Source organism: Mytilus galloprovincialis, chromosome 6 (genome assembly GCF_965363235.1).
Source record: "Mytilus galloprovincialis chromosome 6, xbMytGall1.hap1.1, whole genome shotgun sequence".
NCBI lineage: Eukaryota > Metazoa > Mollusca > Bivalvia > Mytilida > Mytilidae > Mytilus > Mytilus galloprovincialis.
The window spans coordinates 32831816-32859668 of NC_134843.1; the positions used below are offsets into that span (position 1 = coordinate 32831816).

A 27853-nucleotide genomic window follows, 5' to 3' on the forward strand; every position below is an offset into this window, starting at 1 on the left:
TGTTGAAAGTAGAGTTAAACACCATCAGTCATAATTCCTTCCCTAGAATACCTCAACTGGTTGTTTCCGTGTAGTTCTTATATTTATCCATAAAAAAAAACATTTAAAAACACTGCTCACATTCTAGTATATCCGCATTCATAAATTTATTAATGTAATTTAGACTAAACGACACCATGTTTGTTATGAGCATCTGCCATCCAAACTAACTATAAACTAGAGGCTCTCAAGAGCCTGTGTCGCTCACCTTGTTCTATGTGCATATTAAACAATGGACACAGATAAATGCATGACAAAATTGTTGGCTTGGTGATGTTTATGTGTTTGTAGATCTTACTTTACTGAACATTTGTGTGCTACAATTATCTCTATCTATAATGAACTTGGCCCAGTAATTACAGTGGAAGATATTTTGTAAAAATTTACAAAAAATTATGAAAATTGATAAAAATTGACTATAAACAGCAGAAAGATCTTCACCTGATAAACAATTTAACTCTCTGGTTTCAGAGATATAAGCCAAAATATACATTTTACTCCTATGTTCTACTTTTATCCATGGCGGCCATCTTGGTTGTTTGGCCGGGTCATCGGACACATTTTTAAACAAGTTACCCTAATGATGATTGTGACCAAGTTTGGTTAAATTTAGTCTATTAGTTTCAAAGGAGAATATTTTTGTAAAAGTTTTCGAAAAGAACCAAAGAACGAAAAAAATATCAAGAATTCAAGAATAAAATTATTGGTTCCGCATGGATGCACACGGGTTTTAAGGGGATTATGAGAGGTGACCTTTGGTGACACCCTTCGCTCAATAACAAGATAAAAGTCTATGGGGGCGCTTGAAGTACATGTTTCCTTAAACCACCAGCGTATTCTACTAACACATTTATGCAGTCTGTATGTATGGTGTCTGACTGTTAAATGCAGCCTGTATATATGGTGTCTGTGGTTGTTAGATGTAGTCTATATATGCCTGTTGTCTGTGGTTGTAAGATGTAGTCTTCGTATATATAATGCTGGTGTGACAGTTAGTTAAAGTCTGTATATATATGACGTCTGTGGTTGTTAGATTTAGTCTTTACATGGTATCTGTTGTTGTTAGATGTAGCCTATATATGGTGTCTGTGATTGTTAGATTTAGTTTTTATATTGTGTCTGTGGTATTTAGATAAAGTCTGTATAGATATTATGTCTTTGGTTAGATTTAGTTTTTATATTGTGTCTGTGGTATGTAGATAAAGTCTGTATAGATATGGTGTCTGTAGTATGTAGATAAAGTCTATATATACATGGTGTATGTAGATATAGGAAGATGTGGTGTGAGTGCCAATGAGACAACTCTCCATCCAAATGTGGTTGTTAATTGTAGTCATATTATGGTATATGTTGTTGTTATATTTAGTCTATATATGGTGTCTGTGGAAGATAGAAGTCTGTGTATAAATGGTGTCTGTGGTTAAATGTAGTCTTTATAAGGCATCTGTGGTAGTTAAATGTAGCCTTTATAAGGCATCTGTGGTAGGCAGATGTAGTCTGTATATATATGGTGTATGTGGTAGTGAGATAAAGTCTTTATATGGTGTCTATGGTAGTTAAAAGTCTGTGTATATATGGTGTCTGTGGTTATTAAATGTAACCTTTATACGGTATCTGTGGTATGTAGATGTAGTCTTTATATGGTATCTGTGGTAGTTAAATGTAGTCTTTATATGGTGTCTGTGGTTGTTAAATGTAGTCTTTATATGGTATCCGTGGTAGGTAGATGTAGTCTTTATAAGGTGTCTGTGGTAGGTAGATGTAGTCTTTATATGGTATATGTGGTAGGTAGATGTAGTCTGTATATGGTATCTGTGGTAGTTAAATGTAGTCTTTATATGGTGTCTGGTTGTTAGATATAGTCTTTATATGGTGTCTGTGGTAGTTAGATGTAGTCTTTATAAGGTGTCTTTGGTTGTTAAATTTAGTCTTTATAAGGTGTCTTTGGTTGTTAAATGTAGTCTTTATATGGTATCTGTGGTAGTTAGATGTAGTCTTTATATGGTGTCTGTGGTTGTAAGATAAAGTCTGTATATTTAAGGTGTCTGTGGTTGTTATATGTAGTCTTTATATGGTGTCTGTGGTTGTTAGATACTATCAACGTATAACAAAATAGAAGTTGTTTTTATATGGTGTCTGTTTTTGTTAGATACAGTCTGTATAAGGTGTCACTGTTTGTTAGTTACAGTCTGTATATGGTGTCTTTGGTTATTAGATGAAGTCTGTATATGGTGTCTGTGTTGTTAGATACGGTCTGTATGGGGTGTATGTGGTTGTTCGGCACAGTCTCACTCTGTATTTGGTTTCTTGGGTTGCAAGATGCATTCCGTATATGATGTATATGGTTGTTAGATAATGTCTACGTATAACAAAAACAAGTAGAACATGTGGTGTAATTGCCAATAACATAGTCAAACTCTCAAGGGGAACCAAAACAATGAAGTGTTACAACTTTGAAATCGTATAAGGGGAAAAGAGGAGGGTAAACGTAATAGTAAATGCATGTTTTCAATTATTTAGTGACACGGATTGAGTTATAAAGGTATGCAAAGGAAAGTCATTGCTTTTCATAATTATGTTTATTATTTACAATCAAGTCTATACAATATGGCAGCGAACACAATCATGGAACATGATGTTATGTGATTTAAACCCGCTTTGAAATTAAGCAACACTGATCTTTATTTTAACTTGATACTCCGAAAGGTTTTATTGCAGAATTAAGGACACAGGTCACCATACCAAGTCCCATTAACTAGTGCGATTGGGCTGACCAGTATTTTTCCTATTGAACAATTACTTGCTTTGAATCGAATGTTTATCCATAGTACGAACATATAATATGATAAGTGCATGTCTTTTTCTGGACTTCTGATGCACGTAGTTTTACATTTATGTCAAGGTAGCACTGTACAGTTAGAAAAACCTTAATTAAAATTGAACCACAAAATGTTTCATCATCCTCTATATATTTTTCAAATACATTAACATAACTGTTTGTGTTATACATGTTCAAATGTATCTTTCATAGATTTGATTTTCAAAAGTTAAAAGAGAGAAATATAATTCCTGTTTTGTGTATCCATGGGAACATTTTGCATTTATTTACGTAACATTTTGCAAAAAGAAGGGTGAAAATGTCACATATTCCCCAAAAATTTGAATCAAACTTGAAGTTCAATGCCTTTGAGTGATACCTTTTCAGAAACTGTTGACAATAATCTACCCAATGATCAAATAAAAAATGGGTGTCTCTCGACCCATTTTTGTCGCAAAATTAATCATTAAGTTCGTGCGACAAAAAGTTTTAAAAACATATTACAATAATTGACAAACCATTGCCTGGTCTGGATATGCAAAGACAGACTGACATACAGAAAACAGGCCACATTTCATACATTATATACTCTTGATGCTCACTGTGAAGGCTATTTTAATCATCTTAATCATCAGCTATCCAAAAAAGAATTTTATTGAACACTAGCTCTTATATTTGAAAAAGTGATCAAAATGCGAAACTACACATCGAACTGTGGAGTGCTACCTAAATCATAGTTGTGGTATAAATAGGAAGAACTAATGTACATGAATGTCGTGTATTTCCAGTACTCATTATATCACTGTATTGATCATGAGTTCTTTCTGTAAGTGTATAAGTAAATTGCGTTGCTTTAAGCTTAGTACATTATTATACAAAAGTATTTTTTGTGAAACAAAAATTTGACAAACTCAGTGGCAGATCCAGAAATTTTCATGAATGGGGGCCAATTGAATGCCTAAGTGGGGGCCCGCTCCGGTCATAATTTGTTCATTTCCTGTATAAGCAAATAAAATTTCTCCCAAAAATAGTTCATGCATGTAGGTTCTCAGATACTATCAGATACCATCTCGTAAATTTAAACCAAATCATTCTGAAAAGCACCTAATGTATTACTCTCCTCTCTGGTTTTAACTGGCATTTAATTTCAGTTATTTTATAAGAATCATTTGGTAATGCATGCAATTAGCGTCTCCTACGTGAAGTTTTTAACAATAAAACTTACTATTAGAAACAAAAACACACTAATAATTGTAGTGTTTGGTACAGGTAATATTGAGAAAGGAAATGGGGAATGTGTCAAAACGTTAACAACCCGACTATAGAGCAGACAACAGCCGAAGGCCACCAATTGGTCTTCAATGTAACGAGAAACTCCCACACCCGTAGGCGTCCTTCAGCTGGCCCCTTAAAAATATGTATACCAGTACAGTGATAATGGACGTCATACTAAACTCCGAATTATACACAAGAAACTAAAATTAAAAATCATACAAGACTAACAAAGGCCAGAGGTAGAGTGTCACTTTGCTACAGTTGAACATAGGACAGTTTAATGCTGAATAAAGGAGAGAACTTTTTTCTCAGAAACCACAGGCAAACCTTCAAACAATATGTCCACTCTGAACTGTGTCCACAATTGTTTCCCTAGTAAAACTTGACATGTTTTCTTTAATAAGTCTATAGATGGCTGCTTGCAGACGTTATGTGCAGGTTGAAAAAAAACATAAATAGTTAAAACGGCTTAAACAGACAAATATATGTAACAATAAAGCAACATTAGGTACTAGTAATATGACTCTATGAATTTCATTTGCCAGGTTATTTCTACACCAACTTTTATCTACTGTGTAACTACAATAACATGCCCTAGATACATTGGAATCGAAAGTGGATGATGACAAAATCTAAAGATTTGTTAGACTACATACAACCAAAGTATGTTTTATTGTGCAGTGATGTAAAATAATTGACACGAATATTCACCATTCCGATGATAAGGAAACATTTGAATAATTGGTCTTGCACTAATCTATACCAACATACATAAAACAATATAGATTCAAAGACGTTGAATCAACCAGAGATAAATCGTACTATAGAAAAATGAAAACCCACTCAAATCAGAAATGATCATTATATCTTAAATTGATGCTATAAAGGTTTCTTAATTTTTGTTACGTTCAAAAGATGTGTTTTTCAATACTTTAGTAACCAATCGGCATTGTAATGAGAAACAAACGTGTTTCTCTTCTTCTCGACTTGTTCATGCATTTACTAGTTTACATTATCTTCTAAAGACGAATGAAAAGCAGCTATACAGATATTTGAATCTCACTGAATAAGTCAAGTTTGATGACTATGTTACGTTGAACGCATTGATCTCATCGATCATGAAATAAAAGGATAAAACATATATACAATTTTAAAAGTCTGTCTTATAACTTGCATCTTTAATTGACAATGAGGGTCGGTTAAAAACAAATCTGTTGATTTTTACTGTTTTTGTATACTAGTATTTAAATATGTTCAGCAATGTAGAATGACGTGTATTGTATCAATGACGTGTATTGTATCAAATCATACATATACCCCGAAAAATACCAAGGGTTTAGATTAAAAGGAAACAAGTAAGATTTCCTCAGTATTTTTGTTGAATACTAGTAGGTGCAATTTTGGTACTCTGTGCGATTCGGGTACTGTGACGTTAGATACCTTCCAAATATCGTGGTGTATGTGAAACCATGCCCCCTTTTATACTCAGTGACGTGAACGACAGACATGATACATCGTATATTTTGTTTCTCTTTAGTTTAGCTACACTCTGTCAAGTTCATTAAGAATGAAATGGATTGATTGAGTTGACACCAAAAAAATATTTGATTGTTCTTAATATTTTGTTTATGTATGACACGTTAAATTTTATGGAAAAGTGTTTGGTTATTGTAACAGATATGAAAAATGACTGAATGATACTCAGCTACATCATGAAGGAATAGACCAATATGGCATATTTAAATGTGTCGGACTGTTATCAATTTAATGATGACTCGGGCATAGGAAAGACTTGTTAAAAGAAACAGTAGGCATTTATTCTTAACTATTTTTATAATACTGAATACAACAGAACATTTTCATTCAATGTTTACATCGATTCTGACAAAAAAGAAGCATAATCAACGAAAAACAAGAAAATTAGTATGTACACATTATGCACTTCAATGTTGTTCTTTGCATCAACAGATCAAATAGCTCATGCGCGAATATATATTCGGGTCCATATATTCGACAACATGGTGACATAACAGATACTTATCATGAATAATAAATGTTAAATCTGTAAATGTTTATCGATTTAACAAATGTTGTGATATTACGCCTGATAATAAGTTGAACAATTCTTTGGCCTGTGTTGGAGTTTCAATGACGTGAGAGTATTTATTAATTGTCTAAATTCTTCTTTAGTGCCTCTAGGTAGAACAGCATCCGTGTATATATCAGTTAAGTAATCCAATACAACTATGTCACAAGGCAATTCATAAGAGCTGTCATATTTATCGTAAATAAAAGGTTGGTAGTACATAACGTCAGGTATACCATGTGGACATTAAACATTTCTTTGAGATCTTATTCTGTGCGAGTTCCATGATTGTAGAAACATGTCTAAATGTCTCTGAATAAGTGGTAGGAAACAAAACCGTATGCATTCAAGATGCACAGGGTCGGCATTGTTTAGTATACCTTCATCTACCATATCTTTAAACAAATTCCTCCAAAATGTTGTGAAATTTCGCATCAGAAAACTCCATAGCATTTCGATCTTTTGGTTGGCAGTTGATCTTCCTATTGAAACACTTCTATGTCCTGCCATGCTATCAGCATGAAATGATCTCAAAGCTATTTGAATACGTTCAATTATAACATTTTCAGTTCCTGCATCCATGCGTACTACCCTTGGAACCCTCTTGCTTGTCTTCAAATACTCAAGAACATGTCCTGCAACTATACGGGGATTTTCATTTGAACTTGTAGCCTTCAGCCAAAGTATCTTTCTTGAAAAACCGTCGATTCCACCATGGACAGATATTCCAAACGGCTTTAACTTATCATATCCATCGACGTGGATGCAAAAGCTCTGTCCGTTACTAGTGTATCGTCTTCTTGTAAGCCTATGTCTTTGTCTCCTTAACACGCCTTCTCCGTCAATAGCTTTCAAAACTAGCCTAACCGTGTGTTGTGAAGCTCTTACGCCTAGGCAGCGAAGTACATTCCATAAAGATCGATAACCTATATTGGTATATCCTGCATTTCTTAACTGTAAAATTTTTGTAACAATATCAGAAATAGCACTTTCAACTCCTCTGTTTTGCAATCTCAAACGTTTTTTAATTCTATAAAATGATCTTTCGCTCAGCATTATATGATGTATGTTTAGTAAAAACCCTAGTACTTCTTTTGTTGTAAATGAAAAACTTGTATAGCATACAACCAGTTCGTCTAATGGTGCATCTATGTCTGGATATGGAATAGCACTGGCCTTGTAGAACAGGAGAAGAGCAAGTACCATCTGAAACATAAAAGTGTACAACTTAGAACTTTAGACTGTTATTTTATTGCATTTGTTCCACTGAAATGGTCTTATCCGATTTATAGTAAACTTGGGGAAGATGTTCAGATAGCTTTAAAGATTGGATCAAAATGAATGTATGTAAAGATATTTATCAGTAGATAACTGTATTATATTTTAAGCTGCGATGGCAGCATTTCGTAATTTGATGGTCGCAAATTAACTTTACTGGCGTTGGCAGAGCCAGTAATGGGTATTTGCAATCTTCAAATCACCAATTGATGCCGTGGAGCTTAAAATACATATTGTTATCTTCATTTTTATGAAACTGAGAGAAAACTCAAATCATAAATTTAAAATCTGCCATGCATCGTTCGCGCTTGTGTGTACATTATCATAACATCAATTGTCAATTGATGCCATGAAAATTAATGACGTTATCCTATCAAATGGAACTAAAATACTGAACTCCGAGGAAAATTCAAGACGGAAAGTCCCTTATCAAATGGCAAAATCAAATGACAAAACACACCAAACGGATGGACAACGACTGTCATATTCCTGACTTGGAACAGGCATTTTCAAATGAAGAAAATGTAGGATTGAACCTGGTTCTATAGCACCAAACTTCTCACTTGTATGACAGTCGTATCAAATTCCATTCTATATAAACGATGTACATGTATGAACAAAACAGACATAATAGGAAGCTGAAGGACGCCTCCGGGTTCGGGAATTTCTCGCTAAATTGAAGACCTGTTGATGACCTTCTGCTGTTGTTTTTTTATTTGGTCGGGTTGTTGTCTCTTTGACATATTCCCCATTTCCATTCTCAATTTTATAATAGGTCAAATAGCCATAAAATGGGTATATCAGTCATACTTGTGTCACAATCTCAAAACAAATAAATATTTAACAAAAAAGTCACCTATCAAATTAAAAACCAGCAAAGGGTTGCTAGTGAACTCGTACAAGCTTTCTAAAACTGTTTTTTTCTTCAATGCCAATTTATAGGTCTTATTTTGAGGTTAATGTAGGAGTATGTTAATGGATGTTGAAATATGGAAATGACTTAAGGTTGATTTTGTTCTACCAAACAGATCATATTGAAATTCTATCACGATGTTAATGTTGATTAAAGAGAGGTTTGTGTGGAAAATTTGGATTGTAATTTCAACCGTTTTTAAATCACAGTTACATTGTTGACCAGACTAACATCCGCCCCTTTTTATTTTTGCTTATTTCTAACTTCCTCTGTGGTAGTTTTTTTTTACATAAAAAGTAATAATTAAAAACATTTTTTAAATAAAACCACGGAAAGTCATGATCAATACAAATCTATTTCAAATAAGTCATGCTCTTAGTAGTTCAAATGTAAAGAAACTGTATGTTTGCTCTTTTTGATATGCATACAAGGTGTAACAAGAGTGCACACACTGAAATGTCTCGCCTTCTTTACTAATCATTGATATTATGTTGATAGTCCTAAGAATAAAGCTTTATTACAACTTTCACATAAACTTAACATTTACCAAGATAGCTAAACAAAGACCAATGAACCATGTCAGGCAGACATGTACAGCTAACAATGCTTCCATACAACAAATATAGTTGACCTATTACTTAAAGGTTAAGAAAAATAGACCAAAACACAAAATCTTAACACTGTGCATTGAACCGTGGAATTGAGGTCATTGTCAAATAAAACCTGCGGGACTGACATTTAGATCATAATTTATTTCAGTACACCAAATATAGTTGAAATTTGGCATTTAATATTAGATAAAAAGACCAAACCTTAAAAAATTAACTTTGACCGCTGAACCATGAAAATGAGGTCAAGGTCAGATGACATCTACCCGCTAGACATGTACACCTTACAATCATTCCATACAACAAATATAGTAGACCTATTGCATAAAGTATGAGAAAAACAGACAAAAACACAAAAAACTTAACTATAACCACTGAACCATGAAAATGAGGTCAAGGTCAGGTGACACCTGCCAGTTGGACATGCACACCTTACAGTCCTTCTATACACCAAATATACTAGCCCTATTGCTTATAGTATCTGAGATATGGACTTGACCACCAAAACTTAACTTTGTTCAGTGATCCATGAAATGAGGTCGAGGTCAAGTAAAAACTGTCTGACGGGCATGAGGACCTTGCAAGGTACGCAAATACCAAATATAGTTATCCTATTACTTATAATAAGAGAGAATTCAACATTACAAAAATTCTGAACTTTTTTTTCAAGTGTTCACTGAACCATGAAAATGAGGTCAAGGACATTGGACATGTGACTGACGGAAACATCATAACATGAGGCATCTTTATAAAAAGTATGAAGCATCCAGGTCTTTAACCTTCTAAAATATAAACCTTTTAAGAAGTGAGCTAACACCGCCGCCGCCGCCGCCGCCGGATCACTATCCCTATGTCGAGCTTTCTGCAACAAAAGTTGCAGGCTCGACAAAAACTTAAGTTGATTATTTTCCTTTCTTCTTTTCAGGCTGAATGGGAACCAAACAATTTATTTACTCTTTTTCCCTTGGAATCAGAAAGCACTACTCAAAATGATTATTTGATGACACAACTAGATATCATTGAGATGGAAGCCATCTCTGTGGGCCCCGCTGTCAATAACGTTGGGTAAATAAATATAGTGTGAATCAAAATTGTAAGCGATGGACAGACCAACAGACAGACTTTGACCTAGGAAGTTGTACATACATCATGACACACCCTCTGGTGTTGGTTAAAATGGATGTCAAGTATAATATTTGAAATCATAACGGTTCCCAAGATATAGAGCGGACACAACCTTCAACTCAGGACACAGGGTTATCAACTAAAACTAAAGTTTTTTTTACCTTGACCTTTGACCTAGGAAGTTGTACATACATCATGACACGCCCTCTGATTGTGGTTAAAATGGATGGCAAGTATTAACTTTGAAATCATAAATGTTATCCAGATATGGAGCGGACACAATCTTCACCACAGGACACAGAATTGTCAACTGAAACCAAAGTTTTTGACCTTGACCTTTGACCTAGGCAGTTGTACATACATCATGACACACCCTCTGGTGTAGGTTAATAAACGTGTTAAGTATTAAGTATAAAATCATAACGGTTATCTAGATATGTAGCGGACACGATCTTCATCACAGGACACAGGGTTGTCAACTGAAACCAAAGTTTTTGACCTTGACCTTTGACCTAGGAAGTTGTACATACATCATGACACACCCTCTGGTGTTGGTTAAAATCGATGTCAAGTATAAACTTTGAAATCATAAGGGTTCTCAAGATATAGAGCGGACACGATCATCACCACAGGACACAAGGTTGGCAACTGAAACCAAAGTTTTTTTACCTTGACCTTTGACCTAGAAAGTTGTACATACATCATGACACGCCCTCTGGTGGTGGTTAATAAACATGTAAAGTATAAAGTATGAAATCATAATGGTTTTCTAGATATGGAGCGGACACAAAGTTAAAGTGTTACGGACGGACGGACGGACGGACGGACAGACGGACGGGCGGACGGACGGACGGACAGACTGATCACTATAGGGCGACCCGACTTTTAGTCGGGGCCCTAATTAAAATTGTATATGATTTGATATGGTTAAACATATATGCCTGTTATACACAATGTTTGTAAACAGGTAGGGAACTCTAGATTTTCTGACGTGAGAATATATTGCATAGTAAAAATGTAGTAACTTCCAAAAACGGAAGGCTGTTGTGGCCTTAAAATACTGACCAATCGACTCAATGAACTGCAATGCATTGTAGGCTATTTCGAGTTTACTATGACTCGGAAACACGTGGAATTAGTAGGAAAACTGTCAACTATTATAGTTTATGGATGGTGTTGTTCTGTGAATATGTCTAATGTAAAATACATAACATAATATTCAATTTGCATGTTCAGATTAAAATAAGTCTTGTTTACTGGCGTCACGATTCTATTTTCCTTTTCGCCTTGTAAAAGTAGTTGAACTGTTTTTTATACGCCTGTCGAAACTTTGACGGACCTACAAATGCATTATGGTATATAATTGTCGTCTGTCCGTCAGTTTTGTTCAGTGGTTAAGGTTGATCTTGCAGTTGCGAATAAGAAATGAATACCCTTTGGTAAGGGATGGCAAAGTCCATGTTTTGCTATGGCAAACCCCGAAAATATAAATTTCAATCAATATATGAAATAAAAGGTGCACAGAGGCATTATATTATAAAGAATTTGTGAAATTTTTATTAAGTTTTGTTCAATGGACAAGGATGATCTCGGAGTTGCAGATAAAAGATTGGTACCTCCTGCATGACTACCATAACGGACGAAAAGACGGACGGGGGTAACGATTACTATATCATGACCCCCACGTTTAAAGTGGGTGGTATAAAAAGAACAAACAGTAGCTATTATGTTGATACCATGAAATATTTACTTACCAAAAGCATTGTTCAGAATGAGGGGTAGCTTCCTTTGAATGTAGGTCCACTTAGTCTTCTCTAGTCAAATGAAGAAATTATTAAACAAATGATTCATACGGGAGAAAATGGTCTAGTTGATCGGGTGTTGATCATAACGAAAATGGCCGTTGAATGGCTGCTCACGCTACATATGTAAATCGAAATGTGCTATCGCCATAATTATGATGACTTAGCTTTAACTTCCGAAATTTAAAGCGAAAAAAATTGTAAATCGCGTTAAATAAGTGGTACTGTTTTTACACAATAAAATCATCGCAATAACAAAGACGTCTTGTTGTTAGATATAACGAAATATTGCCATAAATAAGGCGACTTGTGGTATATATATAGCAAATATTGCGATAATTAAGTCTTCTTAGTGTTAAATTTAACAAATCATTGCGCTAAATAAAGTGCCTTGTTGTTAGATACAGTGAATTATTGCGATAAATAAGGCGTCATTTTGCAATATACAAAACATTATCGCAATAATTATCAAATATGGTTTAGTTATAAACAATAACACAAGGCAGCTCCAGGCTTCCGTAATTTTTCATATCGCATGTATTATCAGCCCTAGGTTCAATATCAGCCCAAGAGCCGAATGGCTCGAGTGCTGATATTGACCGAGGGCTGATAATACATGCGATATGAAAAATGACATGTTATGATCTTTTTATCATATGCTTCAACATTGGAGAAAAATAACAGATACATATATTGATCCTTTTAAGGGGTTCCCAAATAGAAGTTCAAAGATTGAAAAGTTCACGGACGTCGGACCTATATTTAGTACATTCGATATCAAATCTTTCTACCATATGCCTCAACAGAGGAGAAAACATATGGACGACTCGACAAAAAAACCCCAACAATATACATAATGAACACTGTTTGGAAAAGTCAACCTTTTCAAAGTTACTTTCTAAATTATGTTTGAAACTTATAAAGAATGCATTTATTTAATAATTTGTTTGTTTTTTTTATTTTTTTTTTTTATTTTTTTGTTTTGTACACTATTTCGTAATGTTTTTCACTGAAAACGTAGCATTGAGGTGTATTTTCCGGAATTTGCCAAGTATCACCGGAATACCATGTGATGACGTTACGGAAAGGCATGTGATAACAATCGAAGCATGTGATAAACTTTTCATATCAGCCCGCTAAACACCAATTCAAAAAATATGGAATTTACGTTAATTTAATACTATTATACAGTAAAAATCATATGTTATTTAGTCTAAGTATATGATAAGATATCTTATACAAAACATATTTGTAAGATATTTCATATACTTTAAGATATCTTAAATAAATCTTATATATTATATGAGATATCTTATATATTACATGATATATCTTATATATTACATAAGATATCTTATATATTATGAGATAATTTGAAATTCGAATAAATAGCTTAACCGCTTGCCATAGGTTTATGTTAGCTAGTACTTGTGGTATATATGTTTTTGTAATAGGCCTCGTTTACCAAAGTTAAGATGATAGTGCATCATATGCAATGATATTCTCATGTATTACAACTTCCCTAGTCTGAATCCAATAATTTCTTCAATCAGTATACAGATGAAATTAACTTAATATTCATTTTCCTTTTTTACAGGAAAATGATATTATTTCGTATTAGATTGTATGCATAAAAAATCCCAATTGGGATAAAAATTCCCAATTTGATATTCAAGGGACCCATTTGAAAACACCTGGAATCATCCCTGAGTCTTGATTTTATCAATAATAAACTTGTTATCATTTGCTTAAATGCATATGATTTTTACTCTGACTACTTAAGGCATTTAAAGCATATTTTAAATAATTGATCGATTTTTCAAATTATTCCCCTTGATTGTTAAATAACCCGGAAGAGAATCAACAAGATTATTTATTAACCTTGAAGAGTTCAAAAGTAGGTAAAAATATATTTGGACGCATTTCACTGTTGTTATTTCACATCTTATGACATTCAATTACTCAGAAAATGAAATCAACTTATGATTAAGTTATAATATTAAAAATAGACAGAACTAAATACATAGCTATACATGACATATATAATTAAAATTACAGGTGCACTATTTTTCTCTAATAGAGTAAACTGTACTTGACCAAAAGTTATAACGGAACATTGTATATGTATGTAGACTATCGGTACCCTTCAACTTAACTTCCATTCTACGTCACTAAATGTAAATTCACCTATTAGATCATGCACATATCAAGGATTTGTTTAGTAATTTCAATCCTTGCACATTGATTACCTTTCAGGGTCAAATTGGATTTTTTTTGGACAATTTTAATTGAATTATAGATTGACACGTTATGGATTTTTAGTGCAGTGTGCACAAAAATACAGCCGACCATAGGAAACGAGAAAAGTGTTTTGATTGGTAAAGTATTAACTGTTTATTATATCAATGATGTGATGGACAGGGGTTTGAGGCAAATTAAGGTGGCGGGAGATCCGGGACCCCATTTTATGGCAAAAATGTGCTTGATTATCTACGATTTACTAATGCATAACTGGATCAGAATCCCTCTTTAGAAGTAAGTGCTATTACTCCCACTCCTTACTCCAGGACGAAAATCTATCTAAAACATTACAGCATAATTTCACCCTCCTTGATCCCCCTGTTCCTGCTCTGACTCCCTCTTCCCGCTCCCTCACTGTAATGTTCCCATACCTCTGCCAACCCTTTATCAATGTAGTAACGAAAGTCTAGTTTTTCAGTTTGTTTTATACATGTCACCGAAATATGATGTCATGGAAACTTGTCATTGAAACATAGTTACTGGTTTTAGATTTGAAAGCAGATAACACAAGAGAAGGGAACAATTGTTTCAACTTTTTGGGAGAATACAGTTTTATTTTTTCATTTGAATCTCAGTTTACGTGAAATTTACATGAAAATTTTACATGATCGAGGGTTTCATGAATAAGCATGTTCCGGGTGAATCTCGCGTGAAAGGTTTTACTTGAATTTTATGTGAGATTCATGGGTAATCCACTTGAGCAAAACTTGTCTGTGATATTTGTCGCCAGTTGTTGTTGACAGTCGTTTGTCGTCCGTCGTCTTCATCGTTAAATTTGTTTTTAAAGGAAGAAGACTTCAAGTCTTCTGGAAGCCGTTACTGCCGGCTGTAAAATCATTGAACCGTTACCAGGTTGTATGCCGCATCCCTTTCTGTGTATTACAATCTCATAACAACTTCCGTGCCATTTCTTGACACCGATTTTTACACATGATTAAGCATATGCATCATTCATTTTGTAAATAAGGCTTGAAAAACAATCACTATGGTTAGAGTTATAGTTTCTCGTGTTTTAATGTAAAAATATATACCCTTTTATTTATGTTAATTATTAGATTTATCTCATCTTACATGAACAATATTTGTTTACTTGTTACCGGATGTTTTTAATGTAGATTTTTGCAGTACGCAAGCGTGAATTTGGTATCGGGTCGTTTCGACCTTAGTCTGATCGTTATTAGTTCTTTCGCCCGTAGAGTACGTTCGACCTGGGTTCCTTCTCAAATCGTTTATAAAGGACGTTTATTATGTCCTTACATTTATTAAAATTGATGGCCTGTTTTGGAAAACTTTAAAGTGAAACCAAATCAATAAATGTAATAATTGCTTGGCGAAGTTGAATTGCATCAAGTTAACCATGCTGAGACGAATGTATGGAATCTAGTTATAGAAAATTTAATTTGAATCAACAGTATTTGCAGATTTTTATGGTTGGGCTGCTTTTATGGTAATTCAAGTTTCCTTTTATTCATCCTCTTCCACCTCAGAGCAATCAGCTCTTTGATTAAATCTTCTTCTATGTGGAATCGACTGGACTAATATGCATTAAACTTGTTCACAACCACCCGTAGGACAGCTACTTAACAAAGAATTATTGATCATAAAATTGAGAATGAAAATGGGAAATGTGCCAAAGAGACAACAACCCGACCCAACCAAAGAGCGGAAAACAGCAGAAGGTCACCAAATCTTTCATAATAACAAACCAATACTCCTGTAGGTGTAATACCACCAAATCATGGTACGTCACATCCGGTTGTATACGAAACTAGGTCGAAAAAAATTATTCCCTTGAATTTGACAGTTGTAGGTAATTAACCCTACATTTTATTGCAGTAAAACATTTATGTTTCTTAAATATATGTCTTGGGTATTTCAAATCACTGTTATTTTTTTTATTTTGGGTCTCTATAGAATATTTTGTAAACTTGAAGTTACATGGTTCCTAAACCTTGTACACAGGTTAGATAAGGGGAGAAATTTGATCGGTTAACTTCCAGTGATGGTTATTTTCTTGTATGCAATGACATATTATGTGAAATTTTTTCTATAGTACTGGACAGGATAAAACTTTACTCATGCCAAGTATTTCTTTATTTGAAACAAAGATAACTTCTGCACATTTTTTTGAAAAGTGCAAATTAAACAACGACTAATAGGGGAAATCAATGGTGGTATTACACCTGTAAATGGTTTCTGAAAAGTGATGGTTAAAGTAGTCCAATTGTTATCAGAAAGAAAGCAAATCTATCAAGGAAAGCTAGGGTACGGATAGATGGTTTGATAGATTGATTGGGTCGGAGACAGCCATGAGACCTTATATCAAAAACGTTCGGTCGATGTGATATCCATGTCTATCAACAACAAAAAAACGACATTGCTAACACTCTGATATAATTATGCTTTGCTTATTTACGCAATAAACAAAGTCTCATTGAATATATTTTTAAAGATAAACACAATTTACTATAATTAGACATGAAAACATAATAATAAAAAAATGAATTGGAATGCAGATAAAATGCGAGATAAACTTCAATGAGACAAAACAGTTTAAAGATGAAATTGTGGGATCTTCAACAACTAGACTTTTATTTGGCTAAGTTTATTTTTATCTTATTAACAGGTTTTCAAGGCTACAAATGGAAGAGCAGACAGATTTTGGACACTTTTCTCTGTCTTTGAACGCTTCACAAGTTCAGTCAGAAGCCACTTTATCACACACCATTGCTAAAGTAAAGTCTCTTCTAGATGATTACGTGGATGGATTCTCTGCAAACGCTATTCGGAATCTTGTTGGGGTCTTCTACTTTTATAACAAAGCACCAGAGGAGTCACTGAAGTATTTCCAAGACGTGCTTAAGAATGACCAAGAAAATCTTAATGCACTTGCTAATCAGGTATTCGTGTATAAAAGATTGTTTCGAACAAGAAAAGCAGAAGAAACATACAGAAAATTGGAAGAAATTCTTAATTCTAAGAATTTTGTTGCTGCTGTAGTTCAAAAAGCAGAATGTGGGTTTGCATATCTCTTTGATTGCTACATTAACAATGTCGGACCCCGATGGGAAAGGTGTTCATCAACCTTTGAAGAAGCATTAAACGAACTGGAATCTCTAAAAGATATTGAGAAGATAATAAAGTTAGAAATTAAGTTTTGGATCATGCATAGCTATCAGAGGAGGTATGACAATGATGTCAGGGACCAAATTAAGCACCAAGAAACATTTAATAAAGCTGTGAAGATTATCCATCAGATCACAGAGGCGTTAGGAACTGACGAATTGAAAGATTGCAGAAACACAAAGACTGTGAGTAACGTTGCTGCAGTTTCACAAGCATATTTAGGAACATTCTTCTTCAAAAAGCCAGATACGAAGTGGAATGAAAGAGGACTAACTGAAGTTGATAAAACTATAATACCACATGTTGTAGAAGAGACTGGGAGAACAGAAGAATTTAGGGACCCCAGCATCTGCTTTATTAAGGCTTTGGAAGAAAACCCAGACAATTGTGAAGTAAGAATTCGTTATGCCAACTATCTTAAATATATACCAATGAAAAAAGAAGAAGCAACCGAAGAAAACAGAAAGCGCCTCGATGAAGCACTCGAGCATGTAAATCACTCCTTGTCATTAGACGACTCGGAAGCCAATTGGTTTGGTAGGTTTACAAAGGCGAGTATATATTTCAGTAAATATCAACTCTTTAAGAATAAAAATGATTTAGAAAGCGCTATCAAAGATTGGAAAATGCTTATCGATTGATGGCATTGAAAGACGGAAGTGACACAGAACTTGATCTGGATAAAGATGAATACATTACTAAAGCATGTGTTTACTTTTGGAAGTCGGTGCAGATGTTGGGAACACAAAAAAGCCCTGAAATCCATAGGCGTTATGGAAGATTTCTTAGAGATCTTGGAGACAAAAGAGAAGCAATAGAGTGTTTTAAGCGAGCTATGGAAATCGACACAGCAAACAAACCTACGAAAAGCTTTGAACATTTATTTGAAACGTTTCTTCAAATGTACGAGGAAGAAGTACGAGATCTTCCGAATTGTAGTACTGGAAGTGTTGATGAAAGTGACCATAGAGTAGAATTAAGAGTTGACCGATTGTTGTTCGAGATAGCTTACTGGTTCCGATTCGCTGTGAAAAAATACAAAGTTTTAGATTTAAAGGAAGAGGACGAACATCAAGAGGCTTCTAAAGTACAAAAGCCAGACCCGAAATTCACAAGAAGTTATAGTGTCCAGACTGATATAGGAAACGTACCGAGTACTATTGATATTAAAGGAAAGGAAGCTGCAATTCTTTTCGAAAAACATACCAGACGATTTAGTGATGAATACAAAACAGCCATGGCACATCTTTGTGCCTATTTTGAATCAGTAACAGAGAGCTATTCGGACAGAATTTCAAAAATGATTCAACAAAGTGCTTCGTTCAAATCAACTGAAGACGTTGAATGGAACACAACAATGGAATCTTGGTCAAGACGTAGAAGTAAATTAAGTCAACATAGCGGAATAGCATCATGCCCAGCTTGTGGAAATCTAACAAACAAACTTTCTTATTCAGAACCTCCCGAAAAAGCAAGAAACGAAATTTTTAAGTATGATTTCTACGTCGTGTATCCAGAAAACCAAAGAGAATGGGTTTTGTATTCGTTAATTCAAAAACTTGAAGGTGTCTACGGTTTTAAAGGCGCTATAAATGACAGAGACGCAATACCAGGCGACAACATTTTCAAAAGCATTAGTCATCTCATTGAAAACTGCCATAGAGTTCTAGTGGTTCTAACTAGAGAATTCTACCAGGACAGATGGTGCATGCACAGTCTTGACTTAGCCGAATCTCACTCTTACACCAAGAAACGTGACAATTTCATCATTCCGATTATCTTGGAATCAACTGATGTATCTGCAGACAGATTTAACACTATTATCTGTTTAGATGGAGTGGAATATTTTGACTGGGACAAACTTGTTCGTTCAATTAATCAAAGATGAATTGTTGACAATGCTTTTAACTATGAGTCAGAAGTACTAGTCTGAATAGGGATGCTCTTATACATGTTAGTAGTTAGCACTTCGGTGTTGACATGCATATCAATTATATGGCCATTTTTATAAATTTCCTGTTACAAAACTTTGAATTTTTCGAAAAACTAAGGATTTTCTTATCCCAGGAATTGATTACCTTAGTCGTATTTGGCATAACTTTTTGGAATTTGGGGTCCTCAATGCTCTTCAACTTCGTACTTGTTTGGCTTTACAACTATTTTGATCTGAGCATCACAGATTAGTCTTATGTAGACGAAACGCGCGTCTGGCGTGTTAAATTATAATCCTGGTACTTTTGATAACTATTTATAGTTACAGCTGTTGGTGGGAATCTTTTTTTTTTGGAAAAAATATTCAAACATGTGGCCATCATGTTACGATGGAGTTTAATCTTGCATTGTACCAATCATTCGTCTTTTTCATCGGGAATTGGCAAGTAGCCTATTGAAAGCAAAGTTGGATAGTTGTGAATAGAAAAAATGTATATATAAAACTTCTCTTTGAATATATCTATACATTTAAAGGCTCAACTTTTGTATTATTGCTTGAGAGCATAAATCATAACTGTAACCTTAAGCAAATCCCAGTTTCTACAAACCGGATGTCTAATGCAACTTGCACAAACCAATCGCAACATAAATTTAAGCACCCAGTAAGCTTATAATTCAGATGCATTTATTTTATGTATCATGTCTTCATATTTTCTTTCCTGGGTGCCTACAATTATTCTCAACTCGTTATTGAAGCTGCCTGTGCTCAATTTAGATATATGTTTAGATATTACCATTTGAAGTGAAACTCTGCACCAGCACGGCATGCAATTTATAAGAATGTGTTGTACACTTTTCTTGAAAGTAACACATTATCCCCCTAGGACCTCTTATACACACACTTATTTTGGTCTCAAAAAACATTAAAAATGTTAAAGATTTTCTGATTTTACTGAAATCAATTCAAATATTCTACAGGAAAAACTTTATTTTGTAGAATATCCTTTAAGAAGTTTTATGAATACCTTAACATACTCTCAAAAGAACCATTTATATAAAAATATATGTAGATATACAAAGATACCAGGATTGAAATGTTGTTGATATCAAGTCGACAAAGACTCATCAGTTTCGCTCGAAGAAAAATGCTAAATAAAAACCACGCATTCATTATAAATTTTCAAAATTCAATAATGAAAAATGAAATAGTTCATTATTTACTATTCAACGTTAAGTGATGAATAATGCATAACGAAATAGTTTATATTTCAGTATTCAAGTTGAAAAGTGAATAATGAAACAAAAAATATATTTTTGGACTGTGACACTAGTACTATATCCCGTATTTCTGAATTCGTCATTTTGGTGTTATCTAACAAATATTTAAATAAAAAAAGAAAAAAATCAAAACTCTTTATTTTTGTGTTTAAGTTTCGGAGGATAAACTAGTGGATAATCCTAATTATTTTAAACAGACATATATACCTTTTGGTCCTCTTTTGATAAGCTTTCGAATGAGGTATTTGGTGGGGGTCGTTTTGCTCAGTCTTTAGGGTACTTTATGTTGTGTTTTGTGTACTATTGTCTGTCTGTTTGTCTGTTTCTTTTTAAGTCATCAGTTTATTTCGGACTTGTGAGTTTGAATGTCCCTTTGGTATCTTTCGCCTCTTTTTTTAAGTCAGTGTTCAGTATTGTAATTTGATTAAAATCAATTTATATTTATTATTTTGTGTGCATCAAGTTTTTATTTTAAATTGTTTTTCTATATGAAATGCTGAATAAGTGTTCATATTGTTTCTATTTTGTCTTCATTGTTTATCTTCAGTATTTGAAATTTTGCAATGCTGTCACATAAATGGACAATATGCGCAATTAAACCTAGCATAATCAATTATTCCTTTAACAGTTTCAAGGAGTACGCCATCTGCTATCTATGTATTGCTATCTCCCCGAGTTTTTGGTGGAGTAGTGTTGATTGGAAGTCTTTATTTTTCTATGTTGTGTGTTTTTTTTTACTGTTTTATTTTTGCCATGACATTATCAGTTTGTGTCGACTTATGAGTTTGAATGTCCCTCTGGTATCTTTCCCCTCTCACTTGATGTATTTTATAAGCATAACATTTAATCTCGATTTAATTTACTACCTGAATTTCCTATTTTAAGTTAATAGTCACCGGGGTTGTTCTTACATATGCAACTTGAACGACGGGTGACACATGTGGAACACGATCTGCTTTATAACCTTCTAGAGCACCTGAGATCACCCCAGTTTTTGTCTATATTTTTGTATGTTGTGTTTTGAGTTCTGTTGTTTGTCTGTTTCTTTGATTCTTATTTTAGCCTTGGTGTTGTCATTTTCTTTCGGACTTATTAGTTTGAATGTCCCTTTGGTATCTGTAACCTCTCTTTAAAGATAACATGGAATCATTCCAATGGTATGTACGTAACATTGAAATGTCTTTTTTATTATTATTCATCCGAACCAAACATTTTGGTTCATATATGAGAGCTTTTTTCATTCATCTCAATTGATAATATTTAAGCACCTCATTTTTCTCTATTCTTTAATTTTTTGTTCCATTTTTCTCTATTCTTTATATGCCCATTATTCTCTACTCTGTAAACCCCCACCCATCCTATAATTAATAGATGGTCAAATAATTCTGGTCAAAAACAATACTAAATTATTTAAAAAAAAAAAAAAAAAAAAAAACGGCAGTTCATAGTTTCCTCAAATGCAATATACTAGCATTAGATATTTCTATTCGTTGTACTAAAACAACTTATCATAAAAACTTTAAATTTGGTCTTTTTGTATAAGGTACATAAAGTTTTTAAGGTTTCTGAGTGACATAGCCAGTTAAAAATCCAGAAAATGATGATTTTGCACCTAGATCAATAGCCTCAGTGGTATCATAAGGACGGACCCATACAGCATCGCCAATGTTCAGATGGACAACCGACATAGTTCCACTGTTGTCGTGCAAATTATCTCCTCGGCAATATGTGTCTGCAATTCTTGTACCGTCTTTTACGATTTCAATGTAAACGTCTTTAGTATGCGGAGCGCATTCGATGTCAATATAAAAGGCATACAACCCTGGTTGTTTTGTAATGAAAATACCATTATATTCACTGTACGCTGAACCAACATTCGACATCACGTAATTAAAAATTATAGCATTTCCTGAAGATACCAATATCGAACTGTGCAAAAAGGCTGTAAATCCCACTTGGCCATCTGTATATACAAAAATATACATGATTAATTATGTAAAGATTCATTAAAAATGTATATCTGATTTGTTTCTTTCAAAACAATAGGATTGTGAAAAAGAAAGGAGTAGGTCCAGTAAGACCCCTTTTTAGCCCCAAAATATAGCAGTTTTACAAAATTGTTCAAATGTAAACTTTTAGTTATTTATTGGACAGAAGAATGCTTCTGCTACATAAATATGGGCTGTTTTTGACAATACAATGCACATATATCGGGTAGTAGCACCATGAAGTCATGCTAAATTACTGAAATCTTCACAATTCTAGCATTTTAGTTAAATTTTAGACGGTTTCCGTGTAAAACGAAAGTGGCTGCATTCGTGTTCATCCTTAATATTGAAATGTAAGTTGTATTTAATGATAATACATAACATATATAAAGGTTGAGGATGAACACGGATGCGGCCACTTTCATTTTTGACAAAAACCATCTGAAAAGTGACATTTTTCTGCATATCTGGTAGATTTTTCATATTTGAGCTTGAATCGGATCGTTTTTAATGACTAATTCAGCTAAAATATTTCACATAAACTAATTGAATCAAATGAAATAGACACTTAAGTGTTTAAAAAGTGGTCAAAATATTTTGTCAGATGAACCTGAAATTTGAGGCCAAAATCGGTCCTTACCGGACCTACTCCTTTCTGCGAAATATCGATAGAAATAAAATCGATCAATTAAATAATGATTTTACTATGTTGAATAGCAGTTTACTTGTTCAACAGAATATAAATAAGATAGTTGAATCTGTAAATGGTTTAAAGCTGGATTCAGTCGAAAAGGTGTTTCGATCTTTTACTTATAAACGACATGAAAAGAAATGTCGAAGAAAAGTTATTAAACCTTGGTTTGACCAAATATGTTGGGGAAAAGGCGGCGCTTTCGAATAGCAAAAAAGAAGATATAAATACAATACAACATGTTCAAAAAGAGAGGAGATGAAGAATACAGAACGTGAATATAAGAGGCAAATGAACATTTCTATTAACAAGCATAAAAAAGCCATGAGAAAAAAGATGAATGTTTTAAAAAATAGTAATTCTAAAGAAGTTTGGAAGATATTGAACTCGTATAAAGAAATAAAAGGAATAATATTCCTGTTGATATACTTTTTGAATTTTTCAAAAAATTAAATTCGTCAGATCCTGAAGCTGGTGAAGAAACTATTATAGATTAGAATAACGAACTTAATTCACTATTAAGCAGTGCTATAATACTGAAAATGAAATTTTTTAAATGCATCAAAAATGTCAAGAATGACAAAGCTTGTGGCGATGACTTCATCATTAATGAACATATTAAGATCTAGCACCACTCAGATTTTCATGCCAATCTAGGTAAAACTGCTCAATATTGTTTTTGATACACGAAAAGTGCCCAAAACTTTGGCTTGTTTGTAATGTTATACCTTTTTATAAAAACAAAGGTGACCATTCAAATCCCCAAAACTACAGACCAATAATTATATTGAGCTGTATGGGTAAACTTTTGACGTCAATTTTGAATTTAAGAGTGAGTAATTTTTTGGAAGAATATTTGTTGTTTATTGAAAACCAGTTTGGTTTCAGAAAGGACTATTTCACTAAAGACAGCATATTTACTTTGCATATTTTATTTGAACTACTGAGACAAAAAAGAAAAAAAACTTTAATGTGCTTTTATTGATTTTGCTAAAGCTTTCGATACAGTTTGGAGATCTGGTCTTTGGTTAAAACTCATTTTACATACAGTGAATGGGAAGATGTATAACACTATTTTCAATATGTATAAAAATGTGAAATCACGAATTTTCAGTGATGGGGGAAAAATATAAATGGTTTGAAATCTTTATCAGATCAAATAAAGAACGAGCTAAACACACTAGCCGTAACCACTTATGTCTCTATACTTTACAGTTGTATTTGAAACTTATAATATGTTTGTTAATCTATTTGTATATGTCTCTTTACCATTGTACTTTAGTTTACGAGAATAAAGATATATCTTCATTGATTCTATAGAAATGTCAGTACCGCGTTGATAATTGTTGTGGTTATATTAATATTATTCAGAGTATTTCTACAATGCTGTAGATTACTTAAAAAAGAAAAATTCAAATTGGGAAATGTTTAAAACGATTTATAATCAGATATTTTAACATTATATATTTATAATTTGACATTAATTGTAAATTTAATACTTTTTGGAAGTTTCGATTTTTTTTAAATTCAATATAATGAATAAACTACATTCCAAATCTGTTGAATTTTAAAGTGTTGGTTATAAACATTGATTTCAATACCCAGAGTTGCATATATTCAAAGAAAGGAAAACAAAAGATAAGGTCAATATTGCCATGAGAGTGTGAACCTTTAAAAAACTATTTTCAGTAGATTTTGATATTCACATTGCTCATCAACTGCATGTTTCGGTTCTTATACATCCTTGGCTTTGCTATGGACGCATGCAATTTTTAAGTGTTTTCATTTCTTACCTGAATTTGCAAGCCTTTTTTGCCTGACATTTCCTTCACCATCAACATCTCTATTCAAAATGTCGTTTTCAATTACATCTTCAAAACTAGAATTCTGATAAGAAGCAGACCTACAATTATGAATGAATATTTCTTTCTAATAATGAAGAGAGCAAAGATTTTAAGCCCATTCTGAAGTTGATTACAGTACATTCAATCGCGAAAATGAATAATATGACCAGGAATTCACATGGCTACACATGTATTTGTTTCATTCGTAAGAGTTAATTAATCATGCAAACGCATAGCACTAAATGAAAAAACTTTATGAAAAAAAATGATATTTATATAATAGTTCTTGAAAAACTGGTCAATATCGTGATATATGGACTGCCCACAGGACAATGGTATTGACTAAGATAGTGATAATGACTGAGCCAAAGGCGAGGTCATTATCGCTGTCGCAGTCAATACCACTGTCCTACGGGCAGTCCATGTATCACGATAATGACCAGTTTTTTCAAGAACTATTATGTTTATTTCATTGAGAAACCATGTTTTGGAAAATTCTCGTAAATTCAAAATGCCTAAAGCGAACTCGGGTAGTTGTACGATTTCTATGACAAAGAGTGAAGACCAGTCGTAGTAATACTGCCATTCATTTTAGTGCAATTTTTCAGTATATAAATACTTAATCAAGTTATCTTTAATTTTATATTTAACGAAAACATATAATAAACAATTCAACAACTTAAATAGAATGAAATTCAAAACAGTGTGGCTGTGGCCATTGATTGACACATTAAATTCATCCATTGACTGGGACAATTTACGTGAACGTTTGTCTGTAACGACCACTGTTCACGACGTACCTACGATAGACATTTAAACTGTGGGGTCACCAAAGGTTATATAATTGATATAAATCAAAACATCGTGTTATTTCTGATTAGTTTTTCGAATTACTTTATTAAGGTGTTGAGAACCTTTGGTGACCCCGTAGTTTAGGTGTCTTTAAAAAGTACATAGTGAGCAGTAGTTGTTACATACAAACGTTCACTAAATTGTCCAAGTCAATGGATGAATTTAAAATGTGTCAATCAATGGCCACAGCCACACTGTTTTGAATTTCATTCTATAATATTAAAATCAGGAACATGTTTCATAAAAGGTAAATCTCTCTAAACAGAGAAGCCACGCCCCAGCGGTCATTATCAGACGGAAACCACGCCCCAACGGTCATTATCAGACGGAAACCACGCCCCACCGGTCATTAGCATGTAAAAGTTCGTTAACGACCGGTTTTCTGGTCCGTTTTTTCTGTTAATGACCGATGGAATTTATTACTGAAAAATAATGAATGCCATGTGACCCCTTTTTATCCAATAAGAGAATCTTATTCTCAACCGATATGAAATAAATCTTATTTCAAATGTCTAAAATCTGGGACTATTATACTAACATAATAGTCCTAGCTAAAATACAAACCAGGCAGGACGACAATGATGATTATTATGATAATGAGGAGGCGGGGGAGGTGGATAATGAGGATGATGATGATGAGGGGGATTAGAAGTATTAGGATGCGAAGAAGGAGGAAGAGATGATAAGGAGGATGAAGACGATATAGATAAGGAGGATGAGCAGGATAATAATCCCTATATGGCAAACGTCGTGTTGTTTGTGATAAGCATCTAACCATTATTTTGATATAATTTACTTATTTTTCAGTTAAGCAATTACCTAATAACGATAAATAACATACCAATTAGATCTGTTCTGTCTTATTTCAAGCTTGGTATCAGTATTTTCATCAATGTTTTTAAGGTTCATACTACCGTTCTCCACCAATTTCATGACTATGTTTTCTAGCTTTTCTATTATTTTTCTCTGCGAAGCCAATTCTATGCTTTGATCTGTCAGTTGTTTTCTCAGTAAAGTAATATCCTCTAAAATCATGTTACCAATAACGGTCTCAGGATCATGTGTGGACTTAGACATCGCACTAACAGACAACGCGAACAAAAAAAAACCCAAAATGGTATTGTGTGCATCCATTTTACTTCGACAAGTCAGTTTATTCCTTTATCTTTATTAAATGAATTTTATCATACATAATCTGGTAACTGATATATCACAAAAAAGATAACTACTACATAATAACGACCTGGTTTTGAGATATTTTCTTTTAATTCGAATGACGAGAAAACTTCAGTCTTTACAATACGGCAGAGGACATTTTAGCGCATTGACAGGACATTTAAGCGAAAAAAATTGGACGTTTTAGCGCCAAAATATAACCCATTTTAGATTATTACCCATTTTAACGAAAATTATCAATGCCCATTTTAGCGAAATATTTTTCACCTTTTTATAATAAATGTTAAATAATGAATATATTTTTAATAGAATCAAGAATACACAATATAAATAATATATCACGTCCATCTAAATACCACGTTAAAAGTTTAGAAGGTTAAATCATATGTTGATCAAGATAAAAAATAAATCAAATGTTAAAGTCCATTCTAGCTTGTAATTTATATCCTAGACGTGTAATGGGCTCTTGGGTTATCTTGTCTTAATTGTGGTGCATATTCGTCTATTGTACGTCGTATTTTTGTATATGTTGTTTCTTGCAAATAGACGATTGTATCAAGTAAAACGTAAATAGCTGGGTGACTACTGAAAAGCAGTATATTTTGCCTTTATTTGACAAAACCCAAGGAAAAAATAATCTTTTATTGATGTTATTCATCTTATAGTCGCATTGAAGCCTAAAGGCCAAACATTTGAAATCTGAAGCTGTATATAAGTACCG

At 33.4% G+C, this 27853-nt stretch overlaps 2 protein-coding genes and 1 long non-coding RNA gene across 3 annotated transcripts; 2 read left to right on the forward strand and 1 right to left on the reverse strand.

Annotated features, from left to right (window-relative positions):
- Positions 1–13674: 13674 nt before the first annotated feature.
- On the forward strand, positions 13675–17997 carry LOC143078573 (uncharacterized; the record flags this gene model as incomplete). Its single annotated transcript, XM_076253431.1, has 2 exons — positions 13675–14322; positions 16872–17997. A coding segment is annotated over exon 2 (1110 nt), but the record flags the coding sequence as incomplete, so codon positions are not given.
- A 4-nt stretch (positions 17998–18001) lies between these two features.
- On the forward strand, positions 18002–19398 carry LOC143079390 (uncharacterized). Its single transcript, XM_076254683.1, has one exon. It carries the CDS (start codon positions 18012–18014, stop codon positions 19257–19259), a length of 1248 nt encoding a protein of 415 aa, XP_076110798.1. The 5' UTR covers positions 18002–18011; the 3' UTR covers positions 19260–19398.
- A 2688-nt stretch (positions 19399–22086) lies between these two features.
- Positions 22087–27131, reverse strand: LOC143078092 (uncharacterized). Its single transcript, XR_012979051.1, has 3 exons — positions 26798–27131; positions 25054–25163; positions 22087–22544 (listed from the first exon to the last, which is right to left on the reverse strand). It is a non-coding gene; the product is annotated as an uncharacterized LOC143078092 (long non-coding RNA).
- Positions 27132–27853: the final 722 nt, after the last annotated feature.